General features: G+C 36.1%; 2 protein-coding genes across 3 annotated transcripts in view; both read right to left on the reverse strand.

Moving 5' to 3' along the window:
* LOC311097167 (arf-GAP with Rho-GAP domain, ANK repeat and PH domain-containing protein 1) overlaps positions 1–18,391 on the reverse strand; it is a 32,280-nt gene extending 13,889 nt beyond the window's left edge. The window contains exons 1-11 of one of the 2 annotated variants that reach the window (XM_084136671.1): positions 18,267–18,391; positions 17,111–17,208; positions 15,642–15,703; positions 9,090–9,594; positions 8,861–8,974; positions 8,074–8,187; positions 4,388–4,448; positions 4,181–4,301; positions 3,861–4,018; positions 1,276–1,382; positions 918–1,203 (exon numbers count right to left, since the gene is read on the reverse strand). In XM_084136671.1, coding sequence (XP_083992797.1) covers positions 918–1,203; positions 1,276–1,382; positions 3,861–4,018; positions 4,181–4,301; positions 4,388–4,448; positions 8,074–8,187; positions 8,861–8,974; positions 9,090–9,594; positions 15,642–15,703; positions 17,111–17,208; positions 18,267–18,284 — 1,644 coding nt within the window. In that variant the 5' untranslated portion in view covers positions 18,285–18,391. Of the gene's footprint in view, positions 1–917; positions 1,204–1,275; positions 1,383–3,860; positions 4,019–4,180; positions 4,302–4,387; positions 4,449–8,073; positions 8,188–8,860; positions 8,975–9,089; positions 9,598–15,641; positions 15,704–17,110; positions 17,209–18,266 lie in introns of both variants that reach the window. The other variant, XM_084136670.1, reaches the window with a different exon arrangement.
* A 4,168-nt stretch (positions 18,392–22,559) lies between these two features.
* Positions 22,560–27,987, reverse strand: part of oatx (organic anion transporter X) — a 30,082-nt gene continuing 24,654 nt past the window's right edge. Inside the window, exons 8-10 of the mRNA XM_084138221.1 lie at positions 25,503–25,611; positions 23,378–23,584; positions 22,560–23,265 (exon numbers count right to left, since the gene is read on the reverse strand). Of these exons, the coding sequence (XP_083994347.1) occupies positions 23,121–23,265; positions 23,378–23,584; positions 25,503–25,611 (461 nt within the window). The 3' untranslated portion in view covers positions 22,560–23,120. The remainder of the gene's footprint in view (positions 23,266–23,377; positions 23,585–25,502; positions 25,612–27,987) is intronic.

Below are 27,987 nucleotides of genomic sequence, written 5' to 3' on the forward strand. Positions count from 1 at the left end.
TATTTACTTGTAAATACACAGCTCTGATTTGATTTTTGAATTATACCAAGTTGAAATCAGACCTCGCTCATTTAAGAATGTGCATTTATTGCATGGACGGACCAAGAAAATAATGTAAGTGTTTAAAATGCATATGCATAGCTCAGTTGAAACCTTGCCCTCTTTGGCTTGTTAATGCTGTTAAACTGAATGTACGAGGCAAACTGTCTGCCTAAATAACAGCGCAATAAGAATGTCCAGTTCATCTTTCAGTCAGTTAGGGGGCATTCATATACACACGTTTTTTAAAAGTTATTTTTACTTCAGTGCCGCGTTTTAGAAAGCCTGCACAATACTCTGCAAAAGTATGGAAGCGAGATGAGAGCGCAACAGTCAATCACATCTAGGGTGTGTTTTACATTAAAAACGATGGAAAAGTAGTGCAATGGAATGAAAAAAAGAAAAACGTATTTTGTGTGGCATTTAATTGCCCATTTCCACGCAATTAAAGGTGCATTCATTGCTATAATAACATTAGGCTTCCATCACGTTTTCCTTCCAAATGATCACTGGACGGAAGAAAAGTGAAAATGTTAGCAAGGCAAGTTGATAGTTCTAGACAGATGTCAAGAAGCAAGACAACTTTCTATCAACTTATCTTGCTAACATTTTCACGTTTCGAAGCAAGACATCTGACGTGTGGAAATGGTTAAGTCAAAAATCCAGATCGTAATGCTGTAGGGAAAACTGAAGTGGGTTGTGCATGCAAGAAACCCACCCAAAATCACAAAGTTTAAAGGATTTCTGCATGGAGTTATGTGCAAAAACAACTTTTCAGAGCACTGTGAAATGAGGCGGACATAAAACCGGTCTTATAATATCATAAAGACATGCTGACAGGATGATGCGTTTTGTTGTTGCAACATGACAAACCTCACCTGGATTAAAGGCTCCGTCCAAACCTTGTTATCTAGTTTCAGACCTCGCACTTTGGACCGGTTACTGCCCATGGATCGATGTGCGCCAGCGCAGGCCTCGCAGATGACCACCAGCAGGTTCACTGAAGCCCACTCTGGGTTGGCGGCACCACAGTCAGCGCACACTTTATTACAGGGACTCGACCACAGCCGATGAGCCACCTCGCTGTAGGACAGAGCGCTGCGGATCACGTCGTTCAGATTCTCCAGCCACATGGTCGCCTCCTTCGCGGAGTCTGCGGAGAAACTGGACAAACCAACCCACAGTCAACAAAGTGTGTAGAGGGAAGACAAAAAAACGTTGTAATGGAAGACTCACTTAAAGGTCCTGTATGGAGTGATGAGAGTGAAGCTGTGACGCCCTGTCGACTTCACAGATGCTATATTCATAGACACAAACATCATGCCAAGACCTATATTGAAGTCCTGTTAATTAAAAAAAGTTCAATTTGCAAACTTCCCTACCCAACAGTATAACATTTAAATAATAACTTTACTTTGCTCATAGTCTCAACGCACTTTTAACCAGACAGTTGTTGCTTCATGTTTTTAAAGTCCCCCTGTGGTGAAAATCCAGCTTTTAATGTTGTTTATATGTCTATGTGGTGTTTTAATATGCTTTAAGACAAACCATGTGTAAATTCATAAGTCGACACCATTGCTGAGTATTTCCTCCTTAAAACTGCAGTGAACCAAAGACAGTCTCAAAAACACGCTTTGAAATCGCTGGTGTTTCTGACGTCACAAACGACCTTGTAACCAATCAGATCAACGTGTGATCGTCAACCAGTGGATCTCTGAGCTGAGTGAGTGAGTGGAGGATCACAAGGATCTATTTTAGCACCTCTCTTTTTTTCTCTTTATATGCTTCCTTTAGGTCAGATCATGAGTAAATATGATGTCTCTTTTCACTGCTACGCAGATGATACTCAGTTGTATCTACCCTTAAAACCAACTGTCCCTGCTGCTGTTGAAAGGCTGACAGAGTGTCTTGGGGAGATTAAAAGGTGGATGTCTGCAATTTTTTTGTCTCTAAATGAATCAAAAACTGAAATGATTTTATTTGGGCCCTCAGAGTCCGCTGATATATCTAAAATTAAATTGGGCACACTATTCCCTTATCTGAGACATAAAGTAAAAAACTTAGGTATAATCTGCGATAGTGCACTGAAATTTGATAAACAGATAAATCAAGTAGTCAAAATGAGTTTTTTCCAGTTAAGATTAATCGCTAAAATTAAGTTCTTTTTAACACGGAAGGACCTGGAAAAGATAGTTTATGCATTTATTTTCTCAAGATTGGACTATGGTAATGCATTGTATTATGGTATTCAACATAAAACAGACTGCAACTAGTCCAAAATGCGGCCGCAAGGTTACTGACAGGCACTCGGAAAAATGAGCATATTACCCCTGTATTAAGAGAACTACATTGGTTGCCGGTTTTCTAGAGAATTAATTTTAAGATACTTTTATTTGTTTTTAAGGCCCTACATGGTAGTGCTCCGACATATATAGCTGATCTAATCCAGGTGAATAAACCAAAGAGAGCACTGCGCTCCGAGTCATTAAACCTCTTGGTAGTCCCGCGGACGTATAGGAAAATGAGAGGAGATCGCTCTTTTGCAGCCGCTGCTCCCAAGCTGTGGAATAGTTTACCTCCTTATATCAGAGACTGTTCCTCTCTTACAGAGTTTAAACGACATTTAAAAGCTTACTTTTTCACTTTGGCATTTGATCATTCATGAGTGCTGTGCTAGTGGTGTAATAGGTTATTATTAATGCTGCTTAGATTATGAGGTTGTCTATGGCAATGTTTAGAATTGAAATGTGTTTTTATGATTGTTATCTTGCCCTTTGTACAGCAATGTGGTCAACTTCTGTTGTATTATTATGTGCTTTATAAATAAATTGAACATTGGAGGCGGGGCTCATTTACATATTCATAGAACCGCGAATACTAAATGAGGCAAGGGTGTCGAGTTACATTCAACCTGTTTTAAAGCATGCTTTGAAGTTTAAAACGTTTAAATATGTAATTTTGGTGATCAAAGATGAGTTTTAAGGGATACAATTATTGACTACAGGGGGACTTTAAACAATTTAGTTTTGGGTTCAAGTTCACTCAATTCATTTGAAATTATTTCCAGTCGTTATTTCATCAGTTTATGATGAACGGTTTGTCTTATTTTCGTAATCCGGATTCAGCTACAATAATATTTGACATTACATTACAATAGTAATATGTAATGAGGTTATGCTTCAAATAATTATAAACGTCACTTTGATAGACTGAGCCTGTAGATTATGTACACCGATAAAATATTGGATATTGTTGATTTAATTGGCTAATTATTTTATGAGATTATTTTTTGCGTGTGCTTTAAAACTCATTTCCTGTGTTTTCTTTTAGTTTTGAGCTGCTAAGTAAAGAGAGGGACAATATAGATTACAATGACACAACGATCTGTGAATGCTTTTATCTTTTGTAAAATGACAGACATTTTTAGTTTATGCAAACGCTCATGTTATATGTAAGTGGTGATTTGCATTTTACAAGTGTGATCGGCTCTCTTTCCCACGGCACTAAAGTTGCGTTGGAATGAGGATAAACGCTATCCACTTTCATATGTGGATTCTACTATCCGGATAAGCATGTCAATGCCAGGTGTCAAGGTGCCAGTACAGATTGTGAGCTCTGAGCTACAAACACTCTGGCTTAGTAACAGCTGTAAAACCAAGTTTTCCACTCTTATCATCTCTTATCTCTTAAAGTCCCCCTGTGGTGAAAATCCAGCCTTTAAAAGTTGTTTATATGTCCATGTGGTCTTTTAAATATGCTTTGAGACAAACCATGTGCAAATTCTTCTTGAAAGTTTCACATTAGTAAGCAATTTTCCACACCTCTTTGCTGTTGTAAATCCAAAGGGTGTATCCACAGATAGCAGTGTACACCTTTTTCCTCGGGTCTTTCATGGTCAGTGGTCCGTGTTGTTTGGGTGTAGTGACCGGTTCCCTCCCTCGAGTGGCGTAGAGAGACACTAACCAGCTCTCCTGCACAGCTGCGACAAAACACATTCACAAGATAGAGCTGAACGCAATGACCTTCAGCCACTAGATGCTAATATTAACACTGGGAATCAAACATTGACACTCAGATTTAGGAAATGACATGTTTCACTTCTCTACGCCCAGAGTTTCCAGTTCTCCATAATACAGCTTACCCTCACTATGAGCCATGAATTCAAACTGCTTCTTCTGTAAAGAGATGGAGAAGTGTCCCTGATCCTGCTTCCGTATGTTGGTGATGCTTGTTACGTGAAACACATATTCTGTGAACTTGTCCTGGAGCACATTGAAAATGTGGTTATATTGACAAATAGTTAGAGGCAAAAACTGATTTATTCAGTATTTATTATGAAACAACTCACTGTGCGTTTTTTCCACAATGACATGAGATGCCCATCTAGAGTCGTCCACAGAACATTGTGCCTGCAAAACAAAGTTGTCATTTGCTAAATTTAACACGAACGTGAACACAAAACTTTCTTTGCACAGTTCTCTTTCTGTTTCCTCACTGCAATCTAATAATCAATGGGTGTCCAAAAGGCACTTTCACACCAAATGCAAATGTTGAGCACAAAGATTTTATGTTCCTATGAAACTGTTCACACCAGTTTTTCCTCTCGGAGCAAGATGGCGCCAGTGTGTTGATCGGCAGGCCGTCACTCGATGTGTGTGCAGTGTGTCCCGCTGTTTCTGTTCGTAACTGTTGTTTAACACATAATGCTACATCTTTAATTACATATGATCGCCAATTACAGGACCTTCATGCCTCCTACCTCTCTGGCCACAGCATTTGGATATGCCGCGTACAGATTGTTACCGGATCTAGCTTTTTTAAGATCAAGCCCCCAGGCTGGGGTAAACTTCGGCAACCTCCGGACGCTTGATCGCGCTCCTTCACAGATGTTGACAAACAGCATCACTGACTCAATCTACAGAAACAACGACTGTAAAGATGGCTCTGTTGAACACAAGATCGATTTCAAACAAGATATTTTTAATTAATGACTTCTTTTCATCACATGATATGGATTTTATGTTTATAACTGAAACTTGGCTAAATTGTGATGAACTTGGTCCTCTTGCTGAAGCGGCACCTGATGACTAATTTTGTCAGCTCTCCACGGACATCGGGTTGTGTGTGTGTGTGTGTGTGTGTGTGTGTGGGGGGGGGGTAACTACAATTTTAAAGAACAGTTTTAAGTGTCGTTTATAATCAGTGGACAATTTTAGCAGTTTTGAAGTTCAAGTACTTAAGATAAGTACAGAGAATGCCAATGACAAACTATTAATTCTAGGTGATTTTAATATACATGTGTGTTGTCCCTCTCATCCTTTGGTTAATGAATTTCTTCAAATTATTGACTCTTTTAATCTCACTTTGTCTGTCACAGAGTCTACGCATAAACAAGGCCATACTCTTGATTTGGTCATTTCAGCAGGTCTCACTGTCAGTAATATAGAGATTGATGAAATCTGTCAATCAGATCATAAGCCAGTATTGTTTAACACTGTACTCAATACTTGAGGTTAATGTCAAGTCCTGTGGTCGTCCAATCCGGTCTGTTAATTCTGTTACATCTAAACAGTTCGAAGATGCTTTTGTTAGGGATGTTTGCCCTACTGTGTCTTCATTCTCAGAGATGTATGTTGATGATCAAATTTATTATTTTAACACTCTGTATGGCAATGTTTTGCTCTATTTAAAATTAAGAAACCTAAATTAAGGACGCAACCTTGGCTTAAAGGGGAACTATGCAGTTTTTTTTTTTTTTGCTTAATTTACCTTAACTGAACAGCTTCGCAGTCACTGGAATGCTTATATGACTTTTTTTCGGGTTGAATGGTGGTCGTTTCGCTTCCCCCTAGCGCCCTTTGAGCAGAAAAACCACCCTTGCAACTTCGGGCCAGCGGGCCGTCACTTCAGTGATTTGGGAAAAGCACGTAAAAGTCCTGGCAGAAAGCGATGCATAAGGATGTAGTGTAACAACGCCCAGTTCCAGGAATGCACTAATATTTTGTTGGTAGTATCAGTTTGCAACAGTTATTAGTTAACACCAAGTTGTTAACACTTCGGAAAAAATAATAATTAATCGTTACACTACATCCTTAAGCATCGTTTTCTGCCAGGACTTTTACGTGTTTTACGTCCCAAATCACTGAAGTGACGTCGACATCCGGGTTAGCGGTAGCATGAGCCGTCAGGCAAGTGTTATTTAAATAAACTCCTGATGTACTTACAAACTTTCCAATGCCTCGTTTTATGAGTACAGAACCTATTTGGAGCTATTAACCTATTAGAACTGTTTGGTGCCATTCTGGGCATTATTAGTGCGGTAATTTACGAGATACATCATAGGATCCATTAGCGCCTGCACTAAGCCATTCAGCTGATATCTCTAAATAAGATCTAACTTTAATAATGTTCAACCAAGGGAAAAAAGGCTTCTGGGGGTGTTTGGCTCGAGGTCATGGTGCAAAGGACCCTAGGTTGATTTTACGCCGAACCATCCCTTTAACTAGTGGTGTACCTCAGGGGTCTATTTTGGGCCCGCTGTTGTTTTCGCTGTATTTGCTCCATTAGGCTTGATTTTTCGAAAGCACAACATTCCTTACCATTTTTACGCGGATGACACCCAGGTGTACCTCCCTTTGAAAAATGGGGATAATTATGACATACACCCTGTGTTGAACTGTCTTGAGGAGGTAAGATGCTGGCTGGCAGCTAATTTTCTAACATTGAATGACTCTAAAACTGAAATTGTAGTTTTTGGACCACCAGCTTCTATTATACAGATAAATAACCATCTGGGTCCTTTATCTGGGAATTCTCATGCTCATGCCAAAAATTGGGAGTGATTTTTCATAACGGCCTTAAATTCGACAAGTCAATTCAGTGGTGAAGAGTAGCTTTTATCAGCTCAGATCCATTGCGAAATTGAAAGCGTTTTTAACAGTAAAAGTGCCTTGCCTTGCCAGGCTCAAACATTGGCCAAGCAACACCCTGTGATTAGCAAGTCGAAAATATTCCTAAAGCATTGGCACTTGTGTCCTTTGTGAGACATACAATTAATACACAATGTTTCTACTCTGAACATTTTTACACTTACCTGAATCAGTCATTCTTTTACCAGAGTTTTACATTTACATCTTATTTTTTGCAATATATCCCTTGTGAAAAGTAGTACACATTAGTATACTTTTCAAAAGACTACTTATTCGGAAACAAATTATACTAATATATATATATATATATATATATATATATATATATATATATATATATATATATATATATATATATATATATATATATATATATATATATATATATATATATATATTAGTATAATTTGTTTATTATATATATATATATATATATATATATATATATATATATATATATAATTATGCAATATGCAATTAAATGAAAATGTATTATATTAAATGCAATTAGTGATTAATCGAACCACTTACTTAGGATTTAAAGATTAAAATGCATGTTTGAGCTGTATTAACTGAAAGAAACTTGCACTGAAATATCTTAAAATATGTCAGTGTCATTGTTTTGTCTTAAGATGCACAACCGGTAATGTTTTTTCTAATGTTTTTGCACGTTTATAAAAAAATAATAATACTTAAATGTCCTAATTTAACTAAGGCCAAATCCTGACTTAATCTAAGCCCTGTCTGTGAAACCAGGCCTATATATAATTTCATAATTACCATAAGTATCTTTTTATGGGCACAAATGTGCGCAAATTTCCATTTCCTTAAGCCAACTTATTTGTTTGGCTGTCGGAATAAACTGACTAATTCTGCATTTCATTTTTCTTTTCGCAAAGTGTTTGGTGTGAAAGGGCCCTTATATGTTTTTTTTGTAAAGATGTTTGATTATTTCATATTAATATGTAGTATTAATATTGTTATTTTGAAATGCATTATTTAAATTAGCTGTTGAATAGCTGGTTATTTTGAAATGTTTCAAATGGATTTTTGACTTTTCTTTGAAGTTGTCATGTGATTTCTGAGATTGTGTAGAGTTAGTTACTTGCGTCCCCTCCACACGTCGAGCCAGCTGGATTGTGTCACCGCACACTCACTGGTTCTCTGGCGCGGGCCTGATAACGTCTGCTTCTTCCTGCTCACACGAATGGTTGCAGCCCTGCAGACCAAGAATTCAGGATATTTTAAGTTCTTGCAAAAAAAATACGCAATGTCAAGTTTGCTTTTATATTAGAGTTGTACATGTGCTAATAATTTCATCCCTTAAAACTCATCTTTGATCACCAAAATGACATATTTAGATGTTTTTTCCTTGAAAAAAAGATTTTTCATGTCTTAAAATAAAATAGCTTGAATGTAACTCGACACCCTTGCCTAATTTACGCGGTTCTATTCTATTAATATGCAAATGAGCCCCGCCTCCACTCACTCACAGCAGCTCAGATATCCACTCGTTGACGATCACACGTGGATCTGATTGGTTACAAGGTCGTTTATGTTGTCAGAAACACCAGCGATTTCAAACTGTGTTTTTGTTTACTGCAGTTTTAAGGAGAAAATACTCAGCAATACTGTCGACTTATGAACTTACACATGGATTGTCTTAAAGCATATTAAAAACACCACATAGAAATATGAACAACATTAAAAGCTGGATTTTCACCACAGGGGGACTTTAACGTCACAATGAAAAAATAAAAGTATGCAAAATGTATGTATTTGTAAATGTATTTCTTATTTGATTAGGCGTTAAATATATAATATTGGCACACAAGATTGTCATATGAGACATGATAGGGAACCTTGTTTTCTGAGGAGTAATCATAATGTACCTTGGTTTCTTGAATCTGTCAGTTTTGATCTGAAGGTTCAGTGATTTGGGAACTTGATAGATCCTTTCACTGGTGCCAAGTTCTGTTTGAGCATCCATTAACTGATCTGTGACACTACAAGGAAAAATATAAACAGAGAAGTTACCAAAGACAAGTTTCGTCAAGAAACATGCCATTTCATAAACAAAATAAAAACACAGTTGTGAGGGAAACAGTAGTGATTCATTACCTTGCATTATCAGAAGTGAGGTCATCCTTATTGAGGTCATCCTTATTGAGGTCATCCTTATTGAGGTCATCCTTATTGAGGTCATCCTTATTGAGGTCATCCTTATTGAGGTCATCCTTAGTGAGGTCATCCTTAGTGAGGTCATCCTTAGTGAGGTCATCCTTAGTGAGGTCATCCTTAGTGAGGTCATCCTTAGTGAGGTCATCCTTAGTGAGGTCATCCTTAGTGAGGTCCTCCTTAGAGAGGTCCTCCTTAGAGAGGTCCTCCTTAGAGAGGTCCTCCTGTGATTTTGAGGAGTTTAGGGTCACAGTGGAATCGTCAGAAGACATTGAGTCAGCAGTTTTCGCTGGATCCGGATCTGAACTGGGACTGATGGTGAGTAATGCTGGCCAAGGCAATGTTTCGCTGCAGTTGGTTTCGACAGCTTGAAGATCAGGGGGTTCAGCGGTGGAATGCAACTGACTAGATGAATCATCCACACTTACATCGTTTTTGATATACGTTTCTACTGAGAAAACAATACAAACAAAACAAAAAAGTCATCAACCCATCACCTTTTTATGGAAGCTTGTTTCTGCCAAAGAACAAAACATTTTAAAAGATAATTTGAGACTTTTTTCCTCACAGTTGCATCTTATAAAGTCAGAAATGTGTGATATAAACTCACAATTGCATGTTATAAAGTCAGAATTGTACGTTTATCTCTCGCAATTCTGACTTTATAAGACGCAACTATGAGGAAAAAAAGATAAAAAGTCGCAATTGCCTTTTTTATTTTTATTCTGTGGCGGAAGCAAGCTTCCATACCTTTTGCACACTTTGATAAGGGTTTGCTTTGTTTGTGGCTGTGAGCAGTAGAAGTCCTTTTAAAGCAGTGGTCTCAAACTCAATTCCTGGAGGGTCACAGCTCTAACCCTAATCAAATACACCTGATCCAGCTAATCAATTTCTTCAGGACTACTAGAAACTTCTAAGCAGGAGTGAGTTGGAGCTAAACTGTGCAGAGCTGTGGCCCTCCAGGAATTGAGTTTGAGACCACTGCTTTAAAGGGATAGTTCCCCCCCGAAAATACATTTTGTCATCACTTATGCACCTCAAACCTGTATGAGTTTCTTTCTTCTGTTGAACACAAAAGATATTTTGAAGAATATTGGTAATCAAACAGTTGATGATAGCCATTGACTTCCATAGTAGAAAAAAAAAAAAAAAAAAAAAAAACTCACTGGCTACCGTCAACTGTCTGATTACCAACACTTTAAAATCCCCCTGTAGTCAGTTATTTTATCCCTTAAAACTCATCTTTGATTACTAAAATGACATATTTAAGGGTTTTTTTCCTTGAAAAAAAATTCTTCATGCCCTAAAATAGCTTGAATGTAACTCGACACCCTTGCCTCATTTAGTATGCACGGTTCTATGAATATGCAAATGAGCCCCGCCTCCACTCACTCACAGAAGCTCAGAGATCCACTCATTTGACTCACAAAACCTTGATTTTCACCACATAGGGAGAAAATCTTTCTTTGTGTTCAACAGATGAGAGAAACTCATACAGGTTTGGAACAACATGAGTAAATCATTTCTGGGTGAATGTCATCTCACACATTTATATCATTCCAAAGCCAAAAGAAGGAATGTTCAACAATTTCCATTCAGCTCTGAAACAATGAAAGTAAAAATAGAAAAATCACCATGAATCTAATCATGTGAATCATGCTCAATATTCCAAGTATCCTCAGGTCAATACAACAGATTTGTGTGATGTCATTACTCACGTAATCAAACTTGCCATGTCGACTAACAAGACATGCAAGAACCGGCAAGATGCTGTAAGCTTGGATCTGTGTTTGTGTTTTGCTTGAGTTGGACTTTGTGTTTAGTTTTGCACTGTTCCCAGTTCAGTTTCATTTGTCCCAGTTCCACTGTTGCCATGGTTTCTGATTCGCCCTCATGTGTTGCACCTGTGTCTACTTAATTGTCTCATTTAGTCCCTGGTGTTTGCATGTGTATTTATAGCCCTCAGTTTCAGCTGCTACATGTTGGTTATTGTCTACATTTGTTGGTTGTTCTGTTCGTGTTTTTTGATATCTGACATTTATGAGAATATATTTATGAGAATATACAAAGCCACTGCATGGGATGAGGTATATTGATGACTTTTACACATTTCAATGGTATTTATATTTCTTTATATATGTTTGTCCTTTTTGTAGCTTCACAACAGCTGCACTATATGTAATAAAAAGAGTATTGTCAACATTTGTCTTCATTGGTGTTTCAGAGAAATAAAGAGTCTTTAATAAAAAATAAAAAATCCAGGGAGAAACTCAGGAGAACACAAGCATGTTAAACCGTGGACAATACCGGACAAAGAACTAAGGAAACTAAGGGGCTGTTTAAATGACAACTTAAAACGTAAAACTTTTTATGCGTTTTGGCCATTCGTTTACACGACAACAGCGTTTTGGGTGCCTGAAAACATACACTTTAGAAAATGGGTTTCAAAGTGCAAGTTTTTGAAAATGGTCTCCGTGTAAACAACAAAAACAGGAATCTCTGAAGACGATGACGTCATGCACATGCGTATGATGTGTTCAGTCTATAGCGTTTCATCGCCATCTACTGGCCTGGCAGCAGAATACAGCGTTTTTAGTCGTTTTTGCGGATCCGTGTGAATGGATTCCCAAATTACATGATAACATTCCCAGCTTACATGATATTTATGTATGGCTCCCACAGCTGATCAAAGTCTTTCCTCTTGCATTTAGCAATATAAGTTAGTCTTTCCAGTCCAATACAGTTTGAGATCTCCTTTATCCACATTTTCATGGATGGAGCATCCATACTCTTCCAGCATAATGCAATAGCTCTTCTGGCTTGAAGCAGACCAAAGTCTATAAATTTAGTCCGTCTTGATGTTTGTATAAAGTCCACTGGATATATTCCAAGAATACAAAGTTTTACATTCAAAGGAATTTCAATGTTAAACATGTCTGACATACATTTTATAACCTCCTTCCAGAAGTTTTGTATTTTTGGACATTCCCAGAGGCAATTATATAATGTACCTTTATTATCCAAGCATTTAAGAACACACATCTGGAATATTACCGGACATTTGACTAAGTTTGGCAGGTGTTATATAGGTTCTCATTAACCATTTATATTGAAATAATTTAAACCTTGTATTTATTGTCTGTGTTTGTGCTTTAAGACTGGTCTGCCTCATCTATATCTTCCTGTATATCCATTTTCCAGGCATTTAATTTGTCCAGTGTTGATTCAGTACAGTGTTTGACCATTAAATTATAGTACACAGATACGTGACCCTTGCCTACTAAATTTCCAAGAGTTATTCTTTCTAATTTTGATAAAGATGGCATAAAGATTATCCGTTCTTCTTTTGATAACATGTAACTTTTCAACTGTAAATACTTAAAAAAATGCTTTTTGGGGATTGTATTAAACAGTTAATTAACCAGAACAGAAACAGGTGTGGGATTAATCAGAAACTAATGACCAAGGCTGTGTTTCCCAACCCTGTTCCTGAAGGCACACCATCATTTTTTGATCCAGAGACTTCCACAGAAGCTATAGGTAAAAAAAATAAAAAAATATTTTTTAATATTCAGACCACGTCTATTACCCTACCTTTAAAATGTCTGACTCCCTGATCAGTGCCCTGACCACTGAACACAGGAGCTGATTGAGACGCACCCATAATGAAGCCATTTGGGACACACTTGGCAAAGCAGAAGTTTTCAATCCTGGGGATCCAACGCTCTGCACATTTTGTACATCTCGCTAATTTAACACGTCTGATTCAGATCATCAGCTCGTTAGCAGAAAGCTTCATGAACTGAATTGAGTTATCAGGTATTCCCTACAGTTTTGGACCCCATGAGGAAAACAGCTTATAAATCATGCTAAGTGATGCTTTTTTTTTTTTTTTTTTGAAAATGTAAAATGCAGAAGGTTTTCTGTGATGGGAAGGTTTAGGTGACAGAATATACAGTTTGTACACTAGACTATAAAAATCATAATGTCTATGGAAAGTCCCCATTAAACAAGGAAACCCAACATTCGTCTCTGCTCTTTAACACTTTAAAACTTGCCCTCTATTCTTCTGACATTGCACTAACATTTACATTTACCTAACGTACCGTATCTACTATTAAACACATTTCTTACATATGAAACTTATTTAAACTTCATATTGAATGCATGACGATAATGTATGTATCTCACAAACAAAACGATTTTAATTATTCTGTTTTCACGTTAACTCAAACCCTCCTATCGTCTAGCTTTAAAGTTAATCGTGAGGGTCACGTGACCATAAACGCTAAAAAAGTTTTAGCGGGGCACAACCTAACACTTGAATTTCTCAGTTTGTGTAAATATACCTAGGGTTCAGAGTATTTATTTTTTCCCACATTAATTTCACTCATGTCTAGTACATTTATGTGGTTTTGTTTCATTAATACAGTGTATATTTTTTACTTGATTTACCCCGAAAGAATGGAAGTGTAAGTGACAACATGCCCCATAGGTGGAGTACATTGTAACATGACCATATGACAGATTAAAAATGCTATCTGATCTAATCAAAAAGTATACAATTCAAACTAAAATAGTTTCTCAATAAAATACAATTATTACGTTTTTATATAAAATAATGGCATTTTTGAACTAATTAAAAATAAATAAATTTTTGAGTTTGACAAAAAACAAACACACTGCAAAACACAGCTATACAGCATAGTTTAAAACATAACAATAATTTCTGAACACTGACTCTCAGTATTTATTCACCTTTTTCTAATGGTTTCTCAATAGAATTCATAAAAGTATAGAATAGAATATCATAGTTTTAATAGGGGCTCATTGTAACGCAGTGTGACGACATGCCCCATCTGCACAACTGGGATTTAAACCCTGCGACTGTCTGGTTAGCAAAGCATTAAAGAACTATCTCAACTGTTAAATAACAGATATAAGATTAAAATAATATCAGAAGTGTCTAATTTTAAATAAACAAAAAACAGAGATGCAAATTGTACTTAAATTTACTTTTGCTCTGGTTAAATCTTCCAAAGATTTTTTAATTTTGGTGCAATTTTTTCTCTATATAGTGTTGATATGGCAACTAGTAAATACACTAAGTTTCATCATGCTGGCATGTGTTACAACTAGCCCTGCGTTAGTTTGTGCCCCGCTTTTGCTAATGGACTTGAGGAAGGGTCCTACATCAAAATTCACCCTAAATGAAAAGCTCATTTTGAGATGCAACTCTATTCCATTCATATTGTCCATAAATCAAATATGCCTTGTTTCATCTCAGCGACTTGATTCTTTTGAATCAGTTCACCAGAAAGATTCTCCTCGATTTCGACTGCTTACCTGTCTCCAGGTTACATTGCTACGCTAGTAGGTGGCAAGTGACTTATGAACCAAAATACTAATATTCTTTATTCACATTTAAGTGTGTACAGATCTACCGAGAAACCCCAGAGAGAGCGTTTGAGTGTGCTGAACATGTCCACAAATCTACTGTGTGCAGTTTGCCTGAGACACAGAAACATTTCGTCATAGTCTATATTTTGGTTTAAAACTTTAATATGGACATTTTAAATGGTTAAAACATGTATGATATTTAAATGCTGCTCTTACACCATTTGGATTTCTGAGATAAAAGATTTGAAACTGGAATTGCATTGTGGGTATTCATTAAATGCACCCTTTAGTCAAATTGGCTTCACAGACTCATTACTGTGCTTTGTGCTTGTCGTAATCAGTCTAACGGATAAATGTTTTATTACTGTATTAGTTTTGAAGTCATTATTTGTGTAATGTGTCCAGGGGCCTTTATCAATCCCCTGGAGTCGTATGGATTACTTTTATGACGGATGGATGCGCATTTTTGGGCTTCAAAATCTGTCACCATTCACTCCCATTATAAAGCTTTGAAGAGCCAGGACATTTTTAAATATAACTCCAATTGTGTTCGGCTGAAAGAAGAAAGTCATATACACCTAGGATGTCTTGAGGGTGAGTAAATCATGGGCTAATTTTCATTTTGGGTGAACTATCCCTTGCACATTTCGAGTCATTGGTGTTGGATTACACAGAAAGTGTGCCACGTACGGCGGGAGTCGCAGAAAAACCTGGAATCAAACACCTCTACTTATGATAAACTGCTTGAGATGTTTGTTACTTCTGCTAAACAAAAAAATGTAAATGTAAATTTTTATTTTATGGCTTTATATTTAATTGATTTCCTGAAATATGAAATATTGTGGGTTACTGTTTGGCTGGGTTTTCATTTTAATCTTTTATAGGGATACAAAAAAAAAGTGAATATTTTGAAAGTTGTGGCGACTTTCTGTACCCACTTTACATAATATAGTATTGTTTTCTTTTTCAATTGAAGGAAAAAAATATATTTTAAGTATAATGTATTCTGGGTCAACACGGAGGACGACTAATACTATAGGATAAACATGTTACTGATATCTTGTTTAAAAAAAAAAAAAACATAATAAAAAGTACCTTCAGAGTTCATCTGTGCATCAACCTGAACTTCTGGACAAGGCATCTGAACAACGCCATCTCTGTAAGATATTCAAGTATAGTAAATGTATTGACTTTCCAAAAAAGATTTCTTGATATTAGATATCCTGGATTAGGATTAGACTCCTGATAGAAAATTCAAGTCCTTTGTTTCTTTTAAAATGCCTTTCTTTGTAGTGTTAAGTACGGTGGCCGAGAGAGCTCAACGCGCTGCAACTGAAGAAAACACATGCAAATAGAAAAAACACCCGCAAATTAAGAAAACATCTTCATCAGTTTCACAACACATGTGTGCTCCAAATACTCACAACACAACCAAATACAGAAACGCGCTGCAAAAGTTCACAACACAAACAAATACAGAAACGCGCTGCAAATAGGACAGAACACAACGGAAATGTTTCTGGGGAACCCAATAAGTGACGGACGGACGGCTGGGACGTGCTTATTGCTCGTGAGCTTTACCTATGCCCTACTCTATTAAAAGGGCAGACGGCAGAGCCCTTGAATTGGGCACTTTGGAGGGAGCGGGGCACTTGTGTGCCATTATGTTGATGAAGGGAGCAACGAAAGACAATGTAATTTCCTCATTATTTTCAACTGGGGTGTTCCCATGACAATGCAGCACGTGTCCATCAGCTGAATAGCTGTTCTTACCAGAAATATAGTATTATTGCTGTTAACATAACTGTTGCAAATAAATATACATTTTATACAACAAAGTTTTTAAAATATGTGTTATATCTGTGTGTGAGTGTCTCAACTTTAAAACTTGCCGTCTCATATTTGGACCCTAGCTGCATTCTAACATTTCTTATGAAACTTATTTTAACATAACAAAATGTGTACAATGTAACTGATGTATAGATTAATGTCTTTCCCTCATGTTCTTTTTCTCTATCTTTATTTATTTATTTATTTATTTAAGTCTTCAGCTCATTGTTCTTTTTAGTATTCTTATGACATTGAACATATTGTAAATACATTTTGTATATTGTACACAAAGTTGTATGTCATAAACGTGTCATCTCTGTATGTTTTGCAAAAAAATTAAATAATAATAAAAGTAGACAGCTGTAAGCACGTCCTAGCCGGGTCCGTCACTTATTGGGTTCCCCGGAAACATTTCCGTTGTGTTCTGTTCTATTTGCAGCGCGTTTCTGTATTTGGTTGTGTTGTGAACTTTTGCAGAGCGTTTCTGTATTTGGTTGTGTTGTGAACTTTTGCAGAGCGTTTCTGTATTTGGTTGTGTTGTGAGTATTTGGAGCACACATGTTTTGTGAAACTGATGAAGATGTTTTCTTAATTTGCAGGTGTTTTTCTATTTGCATGTGTTTTCTTCAGTTGCAGCGCGTTGAGCTCTCTCGGCCACCGTAGTTAAGGCATAAAAAGGTTGTTTGTTTTTTGTTTAAGACTTTACAGACAATAGTTGAACAGCATCTGCTCACCTGTCAGTAAATGATCTTTGACCTACACTTGCTCTGAGTAAATATCTTGATCGTGGCTTTGGCACAGGTACGAGAACAGGTGGATCAGACACAGACATCTGCAGCAAAAAAGTATAATGCATAACATATGTTAGACTATGCATGACTAGGTTAGAAATGCCAAGAATTTAAACATCAAGATTTGAATGCAGTGATAACAGTGATCACTGCCTTTCAATTTCTTAGAAACATGACGTATTTAGCAGAGATTTATTTCCACTCATCAACGAAAGGTTGGTCAAAGGGGAACTCCCCCCCACACACACACTATATATTTATAAATATAGTAAGTGTATCAAGGGAATTAGAACTTATATTGTACATATTTTGTGTTGATGAGTGAGTGGCAAATATTATTGAACTTCTGAGTTACATATTTTAATATATCACGTAACAATGTAATAAATTCAGTGTTTGATGGTCATATAATTAAATGTAAAACCACTGTATTTCACAACAGTGTTGGATAACTGCACCTTAATAGACAATACAAATAAAAATGTTGCTGCAAGCTAAACTTATCAGGGTTTTAGACTTTAAGTTCATAAATGTATCATTTATGAAGCAATAACTGTTCTCAGTTTTTACCAGTAGCCTATTTCTTGTTCCTTCAAATGACAAAGTTTATAGGAATATAGTCATGTTTGTCACTGTTATTACAGCGCCCCCTTTAGTTAAAACGACAATCTTTCTCATATAAATACTGTAAATTCTTAAGCGGAAATAACGTGGCGATTCTTGTTTATATACAACACCTAAAAAACTAATTTATAGAATAGACTATAACCCCAACAAAAACTTTTATTAGCGCCACCAAATCTAACTCAACTGGACCCTTTCAGGTCGAAATTTCATTTTCTATGAAGCCTATTCTATATTTATGTAGGCTACGCTTCGGTTTAGTTCTACTACTATTAAGACGACGACTAAAATCTAATAATATCCCTAAAAATCCTTACGCTACTATAGTGCTCTAGGTTACATTATGATATGAAACCTGACAGCTAGTTTAACTGCTGTGTAAACATACTTTTTCAGTCTATGAAAAACAGTCCTAATGAAATAAAACCTCGACTAACATAAATAGCATATCTATATGAGAGACTGTGTAACTTACCTTCGTAATGTTCTGCATGAAGAATGAATACGTAATGTAAGACAGCGTGTTTGTGACTTGACGTTTGAGTCTTACCGGTTTCTCCACTCAGTCACTCAGTCTCGCGCATGTGGGTTGGGTTATAATGTAATCAGGTGAACTTAAACCTACTAGACAAGAACTGAAAGACAAATGACGCGATAGCCTGCAGTAAAATGAAAGCTGAACTGCTCATATGGACAAAATGGTCATTTTCACCTCATTCAAAGGCCGCCTGAACAAAGTGTGTTTTAGAATTTCAGTCCATATACTCTCCAAATTAAATTATGCAAGAGCTTTTTTATAACTAATATTTTTTCGCGCTATATCCGTATTGAAATTTACAACTTATCCAACATCTAATGTGTAAATAGTGAGTGGTAGCCTATATCAACTTAAACCATGGACATCAGTTTCATTTTTGCTATGCCAGCAATCATAAACCTCTCTCCCAATCCCTCACAGAGGATTTTTGCAACTTTATTTATGAAAAAACAATCAACACTATCACTCATAATAGTCACTTTAACAATTGCATCTTATACACACTGTGCATTTAGTGCATGTTTTGCTTAAAATAGGCTAAACAGTGTTACAAAATAAGGTGGTGTAATTTTAATTTCTAGTTGATAACAATTAAATTAACTGTAAAATTTTAATTCTTAAAAGAACTACCTGGTTTTAGTCTTATAGTCTAAATCATTATACATGTAACCCATTTGGAAGACAAACCTTAGGCTATTTAAAGTCCCCCTGCAATAATTTTATCCCTTAAAACTCTGATCACCTCAATTTTTAATTACATATTTAATTTTTTATTTCCTTTCTTCATGCCTTAAAATAGCCCCGCCTCCACTCACTCACTCAGCTCAGAGATCCACTGGTTGACGATCACCAGAGGTGTCAAAAGTATTCACATTCATTACTCAAGTAGAAGTATAGATACTAGGGTTTAAAAAGACTTCTGTAGAAGTTTAAGTATCAACTCAAGCTTTTTACTCAAGTAAAAGTATAAAAACTAATAAAACTACTTAAAGTATAAAAGTAAAAGTACTGTAAGGAAAAAAATGCCATTAAGGACAAAAGCTTAGGCCGTGCCACAGGGGCCTATATAGTGCACTACCCCAGCTCCTCAAAAAAACCCCACATTTTTCTAAAGGCCATATTTGACTATAATTATATTAAAATGTTGATGTTGAAAAATTTGGGATGATGCACTAGGCTACCTGTTTCAGCCGTATATATGCCTATAGAAAATTAATTTTCTAAATAAATAAGCTAAATAAGTGAAGGAATCAGGAAATTAATAGGATAATGTATTAAGGTTTTTAGTCTATATTGACCTTAACAATACGTAAATTAATTAATTCTGTAATGTTACAAATAACTAATAAAGACATGGTGGCAGTTTAACAGAGACTTAACTTTACTCCGCTCATAGTGCAATGCAATAGTGCAATACTGTCTTGTTCCTTGCTTTCTGAAGAAGCCAAACACATGTCTGCATCTTTCATTAAAGGGATATAGTTCACCTAAAACTGAAAATCATTTACTCACCCTCAAACTGTTTCAATCCTGTATGAATTTATTTCTTCTGATGAACACAAAAGAATATATTTTGAAGAATGTTGATAACCAGACAGTGGATGGACCCCATTGACTTCCATAGTAGGAAAAAAAAATACTATGGAAGTCAATGGCTACCATCAACTGTCTGGTTATCGACATTCTTCAAAATATCTTCTTTTGTGTTCAGCAGAAGAAAGAAACTGGTTTGAAACAACTCGAGAGTGAGTAAATGATGACAGAATTTTCATTTTTAACTAAGTGAACTAATCATTTAACAGAAATTAACTGTTGGCATATGTTTCACATCAATACTGTCTAGTTTGTCCTGTTGGACACGACACACAGCAATACTGTCAAGTGTCACTTGTGACCATTGCTCTGAGCCATGTTTTCAGTGTCCTAAGAGCACTGAAACTTCTTTCAGTCCAGCTGATGAGACTGGGATGATTTGATCAACAGGCCTCTCATTTCAACAAGACCAGCCTTCAACAGACCAAGCAATGTTATTTTTTCATGTTTTATGGGGACTTTCCATAGACATAATGATTTTTATACTGTACAAACAAACTGTGTATTCTACCCCCCATAGACTAACCTTACCTATCACAGAAAACTGTCTGCATTTTTACATTTTCAAAAAACAAGTCTGATTTATAAGCTGTTTTCTGAAAAAAAAAAAAAATCCCCAAAAGGACAAGGATTTCGGATATTGACATCTTTGTGGGGATATTTTGACCCTATAATATAGAGTTGCACACACACACACACACACTCTCTCTCTCTCTCTCGCTCACGCTCACACACACACACACAACACTCACACTCTCTCTCTCTCGCTCGCTCACACACACACTCACTAACGATTATGTTAGTGTTATGTTACGATTGTCATTATATTGTAAAAACGCCTGTCCCCAAATCAATATTTGACGCGATTTGCCCCGTATTCTTGAGCACTGAACTGTGATTTCTCCCTCGCTTACCGCATCTAGGTTTCCTTAGGACTCGGAGGAGTTTTGGCGCTTCGCAAAACCAAATGTGACTACAGCCTCTCACAAGTTAGAAAGAAAAGAAAACAAAGCCAATCAGTTTAGCGATGTGTGTTCAGGAGGCGGGACTCAGATCTATTAACCATTTGTGTAATTGGCCATTTTTTTTTTTTAACGACGACAAGCCGGAATGAAAACAAGCCGAAATGAACTAGGAGTAACGAGGCTATTTTTAAAATGTAAGGAGTAGAAAGTACAGATAATTGCGTGAAAATGTAAGGAGTAGAAGTAAAAAGTCGTAAGAAAAATAATTACTCCAGTAAAGTATAGATACCCAAAATTTCTACTTAAGTAATGTAACGAAATATTTGTACTTCGTTACTTGACACCTCTGACGATCACACGTTGATCTGGGGTGCGTTTCCCGAAAGCATCGTTGGCCAACTATGGTCGCAAGTTCATTGCAATGTCCATTGAACTCTATTGGTAAGGAGGGAACTTGCGACCATAGTTGGCTAACGATGCTTTCGGGAAAGCACCCCTGATTGGTTACAAGGTCGTTTGTGACGTCAGAAACACCAGCTATTTCAAAGTGTGTTTTTGAGACTGTCTTTGGTTCACTGCAGTTTTAATAAGAAAATACTCAGCAATGGTGTCGACTTATGAATTTACACATGGTTTGTCTTAAAGCACATTAACAACACCACATAGACATATAAACAACATTAAAAGCTTAATTTTCAACATCACCCACATGCGCTACACGTGCACTGATAGCCTAGTGTTTAAGATTGTGAAGATAGGAAACAACATTGGCTATCTCTTTCACCCATCACAGTTGCACTGACTCAAAGTGAAGACTGATTCAAGAAATATTAATATTTTTTTTGTAAATCCAGTAACAATATTTAGGCCTACTTAACAGAACACTGGAGATAAATGAGTTGTAATTTAAAGCTCTGAATGTTGAGGAAACCTTATGAGGTTTTAACTAGTGCTGGGAAAAAAATTAATCGCGATTAATCGCATCCAAAATAAAAGTTTGTGTTTGCATAATATATGTGTGTGTACTGTGTATAATTATTTTGTATATATAAATACACACATATGCATGTATATATTTAAGATTTTTATTTATTTATATATAAATTATTTATATATAATATAAATTATGTATAAATGTATATATACAGTATATGCAAATATACATGAGAGTATGTGCTTTCCATACTAAAAACTTTACAAAAATAATTTTGTGGTTAAAAAAAACAATAACCAGGAAATAATTTGTCGTTTTTATCCTATTGTTTACTATTTATTTGCTTGGTCAGTGTTGTTGAGGGGTTTTGTTATTTTTCTGCTGTCGGCTGTAAGGACCTTTGGAATAACTGAAATCATTTGGCGAAGTGATATATGAAACTGTAATGCGGTCAAGACCTGCCTGGAACTACTTTAAATAATTACACGCCTTAGAACATTTGTCAACCAATCAGATTCAAGCATTAAACAGCCTCATAGTATAATACTAGTTAATGTATTATGAATGAGCATAAATAAAAAAAAAAAAAAAAAAATAAAAAAAAAAATATATATATATATATTGTTTTTTAATTTATGCTCATTCATAATACATTAACTAGTATTATACTATATATATTAGCTCTAACCTTCATCATTAAATGCTGTAAAAAAGTGTTAAGTGTCATGATAACGCATTAGCTAATGAACTGAGCTTTATTGTAAACCAACATTTAGTTATTACAATAAAAGCAGAATCATTCTGCATCATAAGTTTCACATGATTAAATGACTGCAGATCCTTCATTACTCACATTTTAAATAATCATCCAGAAGGTATTACTGAGCATAACTGCATACTTTACTGTATAATAACATCAGACTTCTCACTTATCTGTGCCTTTTAAAATCTGAACAAAATCAATCCCTGCAATTACGCATTAACTTCAACTTCTCATGATTTTTCAACATCATGAAAGGGGGAAAAAAGAAAACAAAGATTATCAGGTGAATAATGACTCAAATTTCAGTCTGTTTTTCACACAATACACTGCAAGTGTCGCATACTGTAAATTACCTATGCACTTTTGGAGAATAACAATGAGTGCATTATGTAATCACTTCACTTTTAAAGCAATCAGCTGCTTTCAATCAGAAATTCATTCTCATTTTCCTTTAAGAATAATAATAAAAAAGCTGTAGTCCAGTTTTATTGGTCTAGATTGAGACAGCCAACATCAACAGTCTCTGAGTGTAATAACTATTCCTTTATTTGAACTGGATTCTCTGACAGTGGATGGAGGTGAGACTTGTTCTCTTCATATTTTCCTCCATCTTGTTTGAAGTCCTGCAAGGCCAGCGATTCACTCTGTGTCTGTTCCTGAAGACTTTGCTTTTTCTTTTCCCTGTATGAGTGAAATGTACAGTACAGTGTTAAACGAAGTCGTGAAACCGATACTTAGTGACTACGTGATCTGATTTATTATCGAGACTGATCATGTGAACAGATGACGTTACCATTTCTCCTCTACATCCTCAATGGTTTCAGGCAGAGGAATGTTGTGGGTTTCTGGAAGCAAAAAGGCTATTAAACCAGCAATTACAGCGGATCCCCCGTATATAATGCTAGGCAGAGCCGGCATAATCTCATCCAAGATCAGGACTGCAGGGGCGGCCATGGATCCTATTCTGGACATGGTGGAGACAAAGCCCATACCAGTCTGCCTGTGGAGCAAACATGAAAACTGGAGTCACAATGAAGAGGCTGCATGAGCTTTGATGGTTGGTCGCTCAACTTACACTATGGAATAAAATTTCGGAGTGTTTATTTACACCAAGTGTAAATAGTCCTCTTTGTTGGTAGAAGCTATTTACTCTAACTCCACCCACCAATGACAAGACAAAAAGTACAAAAAAAAGCCTGTCATTTATCAGAGGCAGTGATGGCATAGGGAGGAAGGTAAGATACTTCTGACGCGAGTTTGAACCAGAATTCAGATCCGAGGTTTTGCCGAACTAGTTCTGCATCCTTTTCCCATCACATATCAGATCGGAAAGGCGTTTATTTTCAAGAAATATGAAGAAATATGTGAATTAAAGTGCCTACCGGTTTAACAATAAAGTGTTTATTGGTAGGTGTAGGGAGGGCTTTATTGTCCTAATAAGGCGCTATTTATTTAAATATAATAATTTACACTAATATGTTATTATTGCATACTGTCTTATAATGTACTAAAATACAGAGGTGCAAATAGTATCTAACTACTATTTATAGATGTTGCAAAGAAAATGCTGCTATTTTTACATAGTGTAAATAGAATATATCTCGTTAAGTGTTAATAGCGTCCATCGCTAAGAACATGTGCTATTTTCACTTTGTCAGTAAACACTGAGAAGGTATTAAGTGAATGCAGACAAACACTTTATTGTGGTCACACAGCAGACACACGGTAAACAGGAACAGCAGCAAACAGACGGTGAGAGGGAATGATATGATGAATAATGATATGCTGATAATGATGCTGGCTGACAGGGTACACACCTCAGGGTATGTACAACAATGAGATAAAAACGGAAAAGTTTTTTCTTTGTACAGATGACAATGTTATGAAAACGTAACTAATAACGCTGTATTATTCATGCCAGACAAGTAATTGGTGATGTCACTTTGTAAAGAAAGACGACGCGCCTGCGCACATACACTACAGTAAACTCGAGCCGGACGCACATATGCCTATAGACACAAAATACTTAATTTACATATATATATATTGTCCGATTTTCACTTTAATGATGTTGATCTTGATAATACTGCATTATTACTTTGTCTTTCAAAGCCAGAAACATTCACTGTAATCTAAAGTTTATAATGTTCTCCTCTGATATAAAGTCCCGTTTACTTCCTTTAAGAAAATGTAAAAACCTTTGAACATAAAGGCTTCGAAGACATGTATCATCCTTGAGTCTTTTGTAAGGAACCTTTAATTTTTCATGATGACAAAAGGTTAAATTGTGTTAATTGGTGTAATTCTTATATCCACTTGTGATGATGTCTGTATGTCCCCTTTATTTCTTACTGTTAATATCTGTATCCTTTCATTTACAAAAAAAAAATAAAAAAATTCTAGACTAAACCCGCAATAGAGTTTACAGGCATGACGTCAGTTTGTAGGCCAACCGGTAGTTCGCATCACACTGGTTCCCTCGACCAAAACCCAATAGGATTTTCCCATAGGCTTTTGGATTATCGCTAAGAACAAGCTCTGTGATCAACAAAAGTTTATGATACTTGCAAGTTTTGTCTATCAAGATAATGATGACAGATGAACACAACTTTTATAAAATTTGAAGCCTAAATGCTCCCTAGGACGCAATATCTCATTCCCCTTCTCAGGGAACCAGGGTTACATTTGTAACCGAGACGATTTTACTATACTGTGGCACTTATATTTAGGACTATAATATCCATGTTCTGTACAGTCCATTTAACAGTGATGGTATAAGATAATACCATGATACTGAATGAATAGCCCACTATATTCATATACAATGGCATTATGGTCTATGGTACTATATTGTACATTGTTGCATAATAGCTTAATGGTTTAAACAAAACTATAACATATTTTATGTTTATTCTGACCTGATGACAGTAGGGTAAAGCTCTCCAGTAAATAGGTAGACACAAGTAAAGGACGATGACGTGAAGCCCTTCCCAATAACGGCAAGCGCTGTCCTTGTAAACTGCATATCTGCAATGACAAACAGCTTAATTACCAGTCAGTATGAATTATTAAGATTAGACACACCCGTGTGTGTGATATTGTAGCTTGTGTTTTCACATGACATAAGACATTTAACAAAACGTTTAGCTAAATCTTGTTTCTTGGGAAATAATACAATTTTGTATTTTTTGCATTATTTGCATACATTTTTATCTGGATTTGCACGTTCTGAATTTTTGTTTGGCATTCGCATGGATTCAGCATAGATTTTGTGCCATTGCCTGATCAGCTTAATTTTTTTAGTGAATGGGGAGCTAAAGCAGAACAGACAGCATGTGTACTGTACATTCACATGTAGCCTACTCAACAACCAGTTACACCTCTGATCAGTACTAAATAGTATAAGGCTGAATTTGTCTATTGATCAAGAATAATTAGTGCATTTATATACTATAAAATGACAATACACTGATTAACCACAACATTAAAAGCACCTGCTTAATAACATGTAGGCCAAAACAGCTCTGATGTGTCGAGGCGTGGACTCTACAAGACCTCTGAAGGTGTTCTGTGGTCTCTGGCACCAAGACATTAGCAGCAGATACTTTAACTCTTGCAAGTGGGCACTTCATGGATCAGATTTGTTAGTCCAGCTCATCCCATAAATGCTCAATCAGATTGAGATCTGGGGAATTTGGAGGCCAAGGCAACACCTCTAACTCTTTGTCATGTTCCTCAATCCATTCCTGAACACTTTTTGCCGAGTTAGCAGCAGAATGGAAACTACACTTAATAGACTTACATTTTTAAAACTACAACAAACTACACTCTGGCATGACAACTATGCCTCGCATGGTCCCTGTAAAAGAAAAGAAAACAAGAAAAACAGGAACAAGTGTGGCAGGCTGCATTAGTTTGCTGAAAGAAGCCATTTTTTCCCATGCCACAGATTTCCCATGATTCTCTGCCATCTCTTCACCACACACGCACATGGCCATCCACCTGATCTAAAGGAAAACGTGATTCATCTGATCAGGCAAACTTTTTCCACTGCTCCATGGCCCAGTTCTGATGCTGACTGCTATATACTGTGTGTTGTTACACCTTTCTATCATGGGCAGCATTAAGTTTTTCTGCAATCTGAGCTACCGTAACTCTAGCTGTATGATCTGATCAAACCAGACGGACTAGCTTTCACACCGCATGTGAATACTGGGAACATACCACAAGACTTCTTAGAAATGCTCTGACCCAGTTGTCTTAGCATCACTATTTGGTCCTTGTCAAAGCAACTCAGATCTTTTTGCTTTCCCATTTTCCCTGCTTCCAACACAATTCAAGAACTGACTGTTCACTTGCTGCCTAATATATTCCACTCCTTGACAGGTAGCATTGTAACAATATAATCAATGTCATTCACTTCACCTGTCAGTGGTTGTAATGTTGTGGCTGACAGGTGTAGATATCTCTGTATGACAACTTTTATTAATAATCAAGAAATTACAAATCCATGATAAAAATGACATCCTGCAGAGTTTAGCTACCATAATCAGACACACCTAATTAACCGTCTGGTGCTCCTCGCATGGCGGTCAAAATGTTTTTTTTGTTTCAATTAAATAAATGTACTATATTTTATGATGTTATAATAATGTTTATAATAAAAATAATGTTTTTATTTTATTTAATATTTTGTATTTTAGGGGATTGTATGGTACTAAATTATATTTATGCTCTAGTTATAATCCACTTATTGTCAGTAACCAGTTTTTGTAGTCAGTAACAACTTAAACTGTCATAAATCTTGTGAAAAAATTGTCTCTAAAGTTTGGTCTCTTTTTGAAGACACTTGGCATAATATTGCTGAAATGAAATAAGTAAAAAGTTAAAGTTAAAAAAGTTATAGAAGTTTATGTTTATGGTGACGAAAAATGTACAAAAATACTGTTTTCAATGTTTATATGAAATCTATGTTTTCAAAACGTTTAACTCTAAAACTAAGGGCAGAAGTTTAAACAAGTTGTGTTCCAAATTTGAGGTTGATATCTCAAAAATTGAGCTTTCAGTAACATTTTGTTTGGGTGCATTACCAAAAATGTTCACTAGATGAAATTCGCCTTCCATTATTTAACCGCGAGGAATACAAGTGTGACAATTTTTTTCTCTAGGACCATTTAACCTTTTCGAATCACGTCCATGATTTTTTTTTTTTTTTTTTTTTCACAAGGCAAGTGCCAAAACAATAGAAGGAAGTCACTTGCGCTTCAGCCTGGTTGGTGGTCACGGAGCAGGACACAAAATTCAAGGGAGGAAACCCAAGGTCTAGCTAGGACCAAGGAACAGGACCGGAGCACACAACGTTTTAATTAGTTTATTATTGATAAATAATGACTAACGTTTCGA

The sequence above is a fragment of the Abramis brama genome, assembly GCF_963993115.1.
Source record: "Abramis brama genome assembly, chromosome: 15".
Taxonomy (NCBI): Eukaryota; Metazoa; Chordata; class Actinopteri; order Cypriniformes; family Leuciscidae; genus Abramis; species Abramis brama.